The 10158-nt window shown below is 55.5% G+C and overlaps 2 protein-coding genes across 4 annotated transcripts in view; one reads left to right on the top strand and one right to left on the bottom strand.

Moving 5' to 3' along the window:
- DNASE1L1 (deoxyribonuclease 1 like 1) overlaps positions 1 to 1822 on the bottom strand; it is a 10711-nt gene extending 8889 nt beyond the window's left edge. Inside the window, exons 1-2 of one of the 3 annotated variants that reach the window (XM_017520794.2) lie at positions 1425 to 1822; positions 1025 to 1095 (exon numbers count right to left, since the gene is read on the bottom strand). The gene's annotated coding sequence lies outside the window, so the exon portion shown is untranslated. Of the gene's footprint in view, positions 1 to 1024; positions 1221 to 1350; positions 1370 to 1424 lie in introns of those variants that run through there. The other 2 variants (XM_017520795.1, XM_017520796.2) reach the window with 2 other exon arrangements.
- Positions 1823 to 3570: 1748 nt separating this feature from the next.
- TAZ (tafazzin) lies at positions 3571 to 10065 on the top strand. Its single transcript, XM_017520801.2, has 8 exons — positions 3571 to 4003; positions 4136 to 4264; positions 5378 to 5423; positions 5654 to 5739; positions 9154 to 9234; positions 9316 to 9357; positions 9624 to 9686; positions 9804 to 10065. Exons 1-8 carry the CDS (start codon positions 3895 to 3897, stop codon positions 9872 to 9874), a joined length of 627 nt encoding a protein of 208 aa, XP_017376290.1. The 5' UTR covers positions 3571 to 3894; the 3' UTR covers positions 9875 to 10065.
- The last annotated feature ends 93 nt before the right edge of the window (positions 10066 to 10158 follow it).

Here is a 10158-nt window from a genome sequence, read left to right as displayed (position 1 = left end):
CCTCAGCCTCCTGAGTAGCTGGGTTTACAGGCGTGTGCCACCACACCCGGCTAAGTTTTGTATTTTTAGTAGAGACAGGGTTTTACCATGTTGGCCTGGCTGGTCTCAAACTCCTGACCTCAAGTGATCCATCCGCCTCAGCCTCCTAAAGTGCTGGGATTCCAGGCGTGAGCCACCGTGCCTGGCCAGCAAGCTAGAGACCCCAGTGCTTTTCACCTTCATTAGCAACTGCAGGAGCATCTTCGTTCATCTCTGCCTCCCTACTTGTGAGGTGTTCTCTTTAAGATAAACTCCCAGCAGTGAATTGCTGCATACAAGGGCATGTGCATGTAACCAGATCTCAGATATGGCCAAATATTCCCCATTGCAACCTGCGATGGAGCCTCTTTCCCCTGTTTCTGTCACCACTGGGGAGCCCTTCTTATTCATCTCAGCAGCTGGAGCCCCCCTCTCTCTCGGTTTATCTTTGTCTCACGCTCACCTGACCTTGCTGGGCTCAGCCCCTTGCTCCACACCCTGTCCATGTGGCTTACATCCTGAGGAATGAGTTCCTCTGCTCTGCCTGCTTTTCTCCACCACACTGTCACCTTCTCTTCGGCCTCAGTTCCTGCGTCTCTGAGGCTCTGCCTGTCTGTCTCACCTTCCCCCTCTACTCTGTCTTCCCTTATCTGTCTCTCTGTTGCGGTTTCTCTCTCCTGGCTAGGTTTCATGTCTGTTTCTCCCTGACCACCTGCTCTGTCACTCATGCTAGTTTGGGTTCCCTGCCCTGGTGCCTATTCTGGGATATTTGTGGGCATGTGGGCAGCTCTGGGCTGGTACAGGCAGCCTTGGCGGCTCTGGTGTCAGGGACCCCTACGAGGGCTATCAGCAAGAACCAGAGGGCAACTGTTGCTGGCATCTGCCCCAAACACTGGCTGTCAACACAGCCTTGGCTGGAGCCATGGGGTTTCCTCCCCCTCCCGAGCCCTTCCCAGGCAGAAGGCAACTTCCTCCCTTCTTCCGTCTCCCCAGGGGGCTCCCATACCTGCTCAGACCAGCTTGTCACCAAGTCTGCCTCATCCTTAAGTGGATCTCGACACTCCAGAAGAGCAGCTCCTGCCTAGGTAGGGTTAGGAAGGGGAAAAAGAGGAAGAGACTGTGTTCCTGAGCCACCCGGCCGGCCGGGAAGGGCCGGGCCGGGCCGGAGGCCCCACCCTGGCCTACAGCAGGCCAGCCCCGGCTCCGCCCCGCCACCGGCCAGGAGGGCAAACGCCGCGCCTGGGAACTGCTGACCTGCCCGCCCACCTTCCCACCCAGATCCCACCTTCCCACCCAGATCCCGCCTTCCCGGGCCAGCAGGACGTGACAGACCTGTGAGTCACTCAAGCGTGGCAGGCCAGCAGTCTCTGCGGCTGAGCAGCAGCAGTCCCTTAATGAGCAGTTACCTGTGCCATGGCCCAGGGGCAAGGAGGAGCTGGCGCCTGAGTAAGACACCAAGCTTCACTCGCCCAGCCCGTTGCTCAGCCCCCGGTCCAGGTACCCAATTAGGAGCTGCTGGGGAATTCGCAGTAGCTAGAAGTCGTGCCCAACGCTGCGAGACCGGGCACCCCAAGGACACGAGTCTTCTGTCCCTGTTCTCAGGTGCTGAGTCTCATTGTGGCTGCACACTCCTGAGTTAGGAGACCCAAAGTGAGGGACAGTCCGAACACGATCTGGCCATGGTTGTGAGGTCAAGGGGACTGAGGATCTGCTCCAGAGAGGAGGAGACCCAGGGAGCTGGCAGTCCAACATCCCGTGGGGTCCTGCAGTGACACTGTTGGGACAACTGAGGTGCTCCAGCGGGGTCTGTGAGCTGGCAGTGGGGTCGGATCCACTCAGCCCCTCATGGGATAGCTGCAGAGAATGGATTGGATGTGGTGATAGGCAGAAGGCTGGAAAAAGTATTAAAAATCAATAAATTATGGTTTAAAAATAAATTATGGAGGCTAGACGCGGTGGCTCAGCCTGTAATCCCATCACTTTGGGAGGCAGAGGCAGGAGGATTGCCTGAAGTCAGGAGTTTGAGGCCAGCCTGACCAACATGGAGAAACCCTGTACCTACTAAAAATATGAAATTAGCCGGTCGTGGTAGAACAAATCTGTAATCCCAGCTACTCGGGAGGTTGAGGCAGGAGAATTGCTTGAACCCGGGAGGCAGAGGTTGCAGGGAGCCGAGATTGTGCCACTGCACTCCAGACTGGGCAACAAAAGTGAAACTCTGTCTCAAAAAATAAAAAATAAAATAAAAATAAAAAACTGGGCCGGGTGAGGTGGCTCATGCCTGTAATCTCAGCACTTTGGGAGGCCGAGGCAGGCGGACACCAGGTCAAGACATTGAGACCATCCTGGCCAACATAGTGAAACCCCGTCCCTACTAAAATACAAAAAATAGCTGGGCATGGTGGCACACGCCTGTAGTCCCAGCTACTCAGGAGACTGAGGCAGGAGAATTGCTTGAACCTGGGATGCAGAGGTTGCAGTGAGCTGAGATCACACCACTGCACTCCAGCCCGGCGCCTGGCGACAGAGCGAGACTGTCTTAAAAAAGAAATAAGAAATTAAAAACTGGCTGCTTAATGCATAGGGGGCTTTCTTTCTGGGTCACAAATATGTTTCAGAACTAGAGGTAGTAGCTGACAACATTGTGAATGTATCAGGTGGTATAAAATACTGTTTCTCGGCTGGACGTGGTGACTCATGCCTGTAATCCTAGGACTTTGGGAGGCCGAGGCAGGCGGATCACCTGAGGTAAGGAGTTCGAGACCAGCCTAGCCAACATGGCGAAACCCCGTCTCTACTAAAAATTAAAAAAATTAAAAAAAAAAATTAGCTGGGTGTGGTGGTGCTTGCCTGTAATCCAAGCTGTTCAGGAGGCTGAGGCAAGAGAATCGCTTTAACCTGGGAGGCGCAGGCTGCAGTGAGCCAAGATGGTGCCATTGCACTCCAGCCTGGGTGAGAAGAGTGAAAAACTCCGTCTTAAAAACAAAAAACTGCTTCTTGTGTTACATACAATACACAATATATTGCTGTATATATTGTATATTCTGCCACAAAGTAGATTATATATTGCTACATATACATAGTCTCATGTAGTACTGTAACTATGTAAAATTGTTTGCATGGTCGGGCGCGGTGGCTCACGCCTGTAATCCCAGCACTTTGGGAGGAGGAGGCGGGTGGATCACATGAGGTCAGGAAGTAGAGACCAGCCTGGCCAACATGGTGAAACCCCGTGTCTACTAAAAATACAAAAATTAGCCGAGCGTGGTGGCGCGCGCTCTTGGTCCTAGCTACTCAGGAGGCTGACGGCAGAATCGCTTGAGTCTGGGAGGTCGAGGCTGCAGTGAGCCGTCATCGCACCACTTCACTCCAGCCTGAGTCTGCCTGGACCGTGTGTCAAACAAAAAACAGAAATACTAGAGACAAAAGACTAGCGGAAATGGCTGCCGAGAAGCCGGAGCACTGCGGGGGCGGCCCCTTCCCGTGGTCACCGGGCTGGGCTCGCTGCCGTAAAGCGCTCCGGGCTCGCTTTGCGACAGTCGGCGGGAAGCCAGGCACCGGCGCAGGCTCGCTTTCTGGCGGGTGCGCGGGGCCAGTCCGCCAGCGGCTGTCTTCCCGTTCCCGCCTGTTCCGCAGCGCACCCACGGCCTGTGACCACAGCGACCGCTCCTCAGTGGGGAGAGAGCCGGGCCGGGCGAGGCTCCGGCCTGACATGCGAAAGGACCTCGGTCCAGTCCCCAGTCGGGCCGCGCCTCCTGTCCGTCTGTGCGCCGGCCTGTCAGGGGCTAGTGTCTCCAGCGATCGAGGTCGCAGACCTAGAGGCGCCCCACAGGCCGGCCCGGGGCGCGGGGAGCGCCGGCCGCCGGCTGGGTAGGGATGCCCCTGCACGTCAAGTGGCCGTTCCCCGCGGTGCCGCCGCTCACCTGGACCCTGGCCAGCAGCGTCGTTATGGGCCTGGTGGGCACCTACAGTTGCTTCTGGACCAGTGAGTTGGCCCAGGCCGAGGCAGGCCCGCCCGGGTACCCACGCCCGGCCAGCGTTGGACTCATGGTAGGGGACGCCGCGGCCCTGGCCTGGCAGGCGAAACCTGAGCGTCTGACCTCTCCTTCTTCGCCAGAGTACATGAACCACCTGACCGTGCACAACAAGGAGGTGCTGTACGAGCTCATCGAGAACCGAGGCCCGGCCACGCCTCTCATCACCGTGTCCAATCACCAGTCCTGCATGGATGACCCTCATCTCTGGGGTACCTGGGCCAGTGCGCGGGGCAGGGGTAGGAAGGACGAGGATTCGGGAGGGGCCCAAATTCCTCAGAACAAACCCCTTCTCGCTGCCTTTTCATGGAGCCCTGATACTGGTTTCTGGGTGTTCTGCCTCAGGGCTAGACTTTGATGTGTGGCTCCTGCAGCATCCCCTGAGGGAGCATTATTTGCACAGGGCCTGGGGAATGGAGCAGTTCTTACAGCTCCTTTAGCGTCAGGCTGTTAAACTTGGTAAGAATAATCCTATTAAGAATTTTGGCCGGGCGCGGTGGCTCAAGCCTGTAATCCCAGCACTTTGGGAGTCCGAGGCAGGCGAAACACCTGAGGTCAGGAGATTGAGACCATCGTGGCTAACTCGGTAAACTCTCTGTTCTTTAAACCATCCAGGGCCCCACAGTCTTGGGAAAAAATTGGGGTTGGTAATAGGGTATCCTGTGAGGGAAGTTCTGAGCCAGGGACTGGAAACCCAGTGTCCTAGCTCCAGGTTTGCCCCTGGCTGGGCCTGTACCCTTCAGCCAGCCCTGTGTGGGGGCCTGATTGCCACACCGAGAAGTTCCTGCTCTGCTGACTTCACAGGAAGTTGCTTGGCTCCGATGAACTGATGGCTGGGTGGAGGGGTACACGGGGCCTCCACTCCTGAATAGAGGGGTTAGACTGTCCTAGAGCTCGTGTGGACCCACCTGGCCACACTGGAGCCCTTCAGAGCTCACCCTGGCTGCTGGGTGGAGAAACGCCTAGAGATGCCACAGGTGGCTCCTGAGAAGTCAGGAAGGAGACCTTGGAGACATCCAGTGGCCTAGACTGGGCTGGCGGCAGTGACAGTACAGGGAGAGGTATAGAAGAATGGCCACCGTCCAAGTATGTTGGGGAGGTAGGCAGTCCAGGTGCAATGATGAGTAAGATGTGGAGGATGGGGGGAGAGGGAGGAGCCAGGGAGAGCTGAACGGTCTGGACTAAGTATCTGAAAGATGCCACTTTGGGCTGTAGGGAAATGGTAGTGCTGCTGTCCTTGTCCCTCATTCCCTGAAATGGGATGAAGGAAAGGCACTGCCTGGGTATAAGGAAAGTTGGGGCATGAAGCCTTTCCTCTCCTCTAGGGATCCTGAAACTCCGCCACATCTGGAACCTGAAGTTGATGCGTTGGTGAGGAGGAATGGGCCCCTCGAAGTGGGCCCGGCCGGCCCCACCTGCCTCTGCCCAGATTTGCCTTCCTCCTGCTCTGCCCAGGAGGTGGCGTCCAGCAGTCCAGGCAGGGCATGGGGTGGGGCCCTACAGGCCCTCCCCCTGTGCCTCCCTTCTGCATGCCAATGCTGGGGGCAGGGTGGTGGAGTGGGGTGTAGGGGACAGGACTGATTGCATCCATCCTTGCTCAGGACCCCTGCAGCTGCAGACATCTGCTTCACCAAGGAGCTGCACTCCCACTTCTTCAGCTTGGGCAAGTGTGTGCCTGTGTGCCGAGGTGAGCTGCTCCTCCTTCGAGTGCAGGGAGGCTCTTCTGGGGCAGGAAAGCTGGTGGCCAGTGTCTCTGTTTTGGAGGGACCCATGTGGGCAGGGAGCCCAGGAGCCAGCATGAGGCCCAGCTTCATCACATGGCAGCAGAAGGGGCAGAGGCTGCGGGAGGAGGGACAGCTCCCTGGAGAGCCCTCAATTCTCTGCAACTGCCCAGGGATCATGTGGACCCAGAGCCTTGGCATTAGAATTCAAGGAGGTATTGGGCCGGGCGCGGTGGCTCACGCCTTTAATCCCAGCACTTTGGGAGGCCGAGGCGGGTGGATCACGAGGTCAAGAGATCGAGACCATCCTGGTCAACATGGCGAAACCCCGTCTCTACTAAAAATACAAAAAATTAGCTGGGCATGGTGGTGCATGCCTGTAATCCCAGCTACTCAGGAGGCTGAGGCAGGAGAATTGCCTGAACCCAGGAGGCGGAGGTTGCGGTGAGCCGAGATCGTGCCATTGCACTCCAGCCTGGGTAACATGAGTGAAACTCCGTCTCAAAAAAAAAAAAAAACAAAAAAAAAAAAAAAAAAAAAAAAAAAAAAAAAAAAAAAAAAAAAAAAAAAAAAAAAAAAAAAAAAAAAAAGAACTCAAAAATGACACCAGGTGTCTCAGCTGAGTCACGGGGAAAGTGGGGCAAAGGGAAAGCAATGCAGGGACTGGGAGGGGAGAAGGTGAGTCCCATTTTGTTTGTGCTGCATCTGAGGAGCCTGTAGCCTGTGGAAGGGGAGCAGTCCCAGAGTATGCAGTTCTGGAACTGAGAAGAATGATTAGGAATAAAGATATTGGGAATTCAACTACAAAGTCACAAATGCAGAGTAAGAGCCTGTGGAGAGAGGGCAGAGGCCCAAGATGGCACAGAGGGAGAGAGAAGCCACCAACGTGGCAGAGAGCCATGGCCAGGGAGAAAAGCAGCAAACCAGGGGCCTGTGGCACCATGGAACAGGTGACGCTAGAGACGTGTGTCCATGGAGTGACAGCTGCTGAAGCCAGATTGTTACGGCCTGAGGGCTGGTGGTGCTACAGTGGTGGGGGTGAGGAGATGGCAAGGGTGGCAACTCCTCTCAGAGGTTCAGTTGGGAGGAAAAAGAGAAAGAAGGAAGTAACCAAAGGATATAGGTCAAGGAAGAGTTTATTATTTCTAACTGGTCAAAGTAGAACGTGGTAAAACCCAATAAAGTAACAACAAATAACAAAGAGGGGCTTTTAATGGAAAGCTGCAGTGCCCGCCCTTGGCCTCCCTAGCCCCGCTCCTCGGAAGCAGCCCCCTGGAGTAGTTTCTCATTCTGCTGCTTTTGGAGGCTACTTCTGTCTCTGTAAAGGAACAAGCAGAGGCCATAGTGTCTTGACAAATGACTGTGGCATTGTTCATCCCAACCTGCTCTGAGAGACGGGGACTCTACTCATTCACCCCCGCCCCTGCCGCTCACTTCCTCCAACAAAGAACTAATCATATGTCATTAAGGCAAAAGACATATTTGGCACACTTAGCTTCTGTGTTCCAGAATTCTCTTTTTCTCTAAGCGTAGACTTTGATAGGGTATTTAAGTTTTGAAGTAATTTGACACAAGCAACACAAGTGAGTGGTAGTAGCATTTGCAAAAGTTACAAACGACGAAGTCTTACTCCAAAAGCATATTATTATTGTTTTTTAAAATCTAGTTTCCAGTTCAGTGGATTTTAGTAGAGAAGGGCCAGAGCTATGACGACTCCCCGTTACTGTTACACATGCTGCATCCCAAGTAGGGAAACTGCTGCTTTGCCCATGCCCTGAGCAAACTCCAGTGGGTCATCACCCCCTTCCTGTAGCCCAAGTGGGCTGCTGGGTCAGGGCCCTCTGGGTTGGGTTAAGACTCCTGGATCTGGCCGGGCACGGTGGCTCAAGCCTGTAATCCCAGCACTTTGGGAGGCTGAGGCGGGTGGATCACGAGGTCAAGAGATCGAGACCATCCTGGTCAACATGGTGAAACCCCGTCTCTACTAAAGATACAAAAAATTAGCTGGGCATGGTGGCGCGTGTCTGTAGTCCCAGCTACTCAGGAGGCTGAGGCAGGAGAATTGCCTGAACCCAGGAGGCGGAGGTTGCGGTGAGCCAAGATTGCGCCATTGCACTCCAGCCTGGGTAACAAGAGCGAAACTCCGTCTCAAAAAAAAAAAAAAAAAAGACTCCTGGATCTTTAACTAACACCTTCCAAAGAATTGGCCTTGCAGAGAACAAGTTCAAAGTTCATTGGCCAGAGGTATTCCCAATGTCTGGTCTCTCCCTCTGTGGTAGGGGTCTTTACTCCCCACTTTACAAGATGAGGATGTCTGCTGTACCCCATTCCTTCAACCTCTCTACCTCCTCTTTGCTGTTTTGTCCACCATGTGGTCACTTTTCCATCACCGAGGCTGATGAGATCCTTACTGTGTACTTACTGTCTCCAAGCGTCCCCAGGCTGCCAGCCAGCACGCAGCAGCAGGCAGAAGGAAGGAGGTTTGCATTTCCTTCTCCTGGGTCCAGTGTCATAGTCTCAGGGTTATTATCTCCAAGGTGGAAGGTTGCTAGATCAGGAGCAGTTCGACTCCACTGTTTACAGTCTAGTAAGTTTGAGTTTTTTCCAAGAGGCCTCCCTATAAGGAAGGGTCTAATTTTCTGGGGCACCCTGAGAAGAAGGGGCCAGCAGGAGGGAGGAATGGTGGAGGCTGAGGCGTCAGGCAGGTGCCCTGTGAGGAGTGGCTATGCAAGTGGCTGAGACCTCAGGAAAGGGTTGTTGCCCAGAATCTGGGGCCTATGCAAGGTTGGAAATGACAAATGCACTTGGTTTCTCCAGCAGCCAGCACATAGTAGGATCACCCCAGGACTGGCGCCTTTGAGGAGAAAGGAAGGCGTGAGGCTCCGAGAGCTGTCGGCTGGCAGCCAGGGCCTGGCCGGGGAGGGAAGGCAGCTGGTGTGCTGACCTGGGGGTCTTTGAGAGTGTGCAGGGATATGTGGCTGAAGTGGCCCAGCTGGTGAGCCCCTGAAGAGGGGGTCGTAGGTAGATGTAGGGACTGCCAGGTCAGAATCTCAGTAGGAGATGGCTGGAGATGAGGCTGCTGCCTGGCAGAGGGGTTTAGAAGATACTAGGAAGGAAGCACCACAGTGCCCAGGGGCCAAGCAGGCCCTGGAGATGGTCATTGGAGGGCGCCTGTGTGGATGGCGCAGAGTGGGATGGGAAGTCCCTAATCTGCTGGGGCTTTCCCAGGGAGGAGGGACTGAGGGGGATAGTCCCCAACACATGGGCCCCAGGGAGAAGGGCCTGTTTCATTGAGGTTTTGAGAGCGTTGAGGGTACGCTAACCCACCACCCCATGCTCCCAGGAACGGGGACTGATGGGGAGAGGCCTTTTCCTTGCAGGAGATGGCGTCTACCAGAAGGGGATGGACTTCATTTTGGAGAAGCTCAACCATGGGGACTGGGTGCACATCTTCCCAGAAGGTCAGCAGGGCTGACTGGGTTGAATCCCCCCAGTCTGAGCAGGATGGGCTCCAGAGCCTCGCTTCTGTGCTCTTTTACCAGGGAAAGTGAACATGAGCTCTGAGTTCCTGCGCTTCAAGTGGGGTAAGGGTGCTGGCCTTTGGCCACAGCCATCCTCCGGGCCCAGAGATGGTCCCGTGGGCCCTTGGCTCCTGTCCCCTCGGGCTGGGTTGTATGGGGGCAGATGGGAGTGTTGTAGCGGCAGGAAGGGGATGGTTCTCAGACTGGGGCTTGCCCAGGGGAGCTGAAGCAAACTGGAGGATGCCAGTGGGGGGCACTGGACAGAGGCTGGCACAGAAGCTTGGCCCAGGGCCCAGCTCATGCTAATATTTCTGCCTCCCCCCGGGCAGGAATCGGGCGCCTGATTGCTGAGTGTCATCTCAACCCCATCATCCTGCCCCTGTGGCATGTTGGTGAGCCTGGGGATGGGGACAGAGATAGGGCATCTGGGGTGGGGAGCCTGGGACTCCCTCTGGTCCCAGGCTGCCCTGCTCCACCCCACGTCTGGCCTTTTGTCCACTGTGCTGCAGGAATGAATGACGTCCTTCCTAACAGTCCGCCCTACTTCCCCCGCTTTGGACAGGTGGGTGGGGACTGCTGACCTTTGGCTGGCTGACTTTCTGCCTGTCTGTCTGCCATCTACCCCATGTCTCCCACTCAGCACTATGGAGACCAGATGCAGGAGGAGCTGAGCGTGAGGCTGCAGCAAGGGACAGAGTGGAACATAGGGACTTCTTGGCACCGAGGCATTAAAATGAAAGCAGAGGGCCGGGCGCGGTGGTTCAAGCCTGTAATCCCAGCACTTTGGGAGGCCGAGGCGGGTGGATCACGAGGTCAAGAGATCGAGACCATCCTGGTCAACATGGTGAAACCCTGTCTCTACTA

This window comes from Cebus imitator, unplaced genomic scaffold, assembly GCF_001604975.1.
Source record: "Cebus imitator isolate Cc_AM_T3 unplaced genomic scaffold, Cebus_imitator-1.0 Scaffold883, whole genome shotgun sequence".
In the NCBI taxonomy this organism is placed as follows: Eukaryota; Metazoa; Chordata; class Mammalia; order Primates; family Cebidae; genus Cebus; species Cebus imitator.
The sequence above is the reverse complement of the archived record's forward strand: the minus strand, read 5'-3'. Positions and strand labels throughout refer to the sequence as shown.

Bases quoted from the DNA above. Each gene is read 5' to 3' on its own strand.
- TAZ (XM_017520801.2), top strand. From the start codon at position 3,895: ATGCCCCTGCACGTCAAGTGGCCGTTCCCCGCGGTGCCGCCGCTCACC. The intron at 5,740-9,153 runs GTGAGCTGCTCC...TTTTCCTTGCAG, and splicing joins GTGTGTGCCTGTGTGCCGAG to GAGATGGCGTCTACCAGAAG. The intron at 9,358-9,623 runs GTAAGGGTGCTG...CCCCCCGGGCAG, and splicing joins GTTCCTGCGCTTCAAGTGGG to GAATCGGGCGCCTGATTGCT.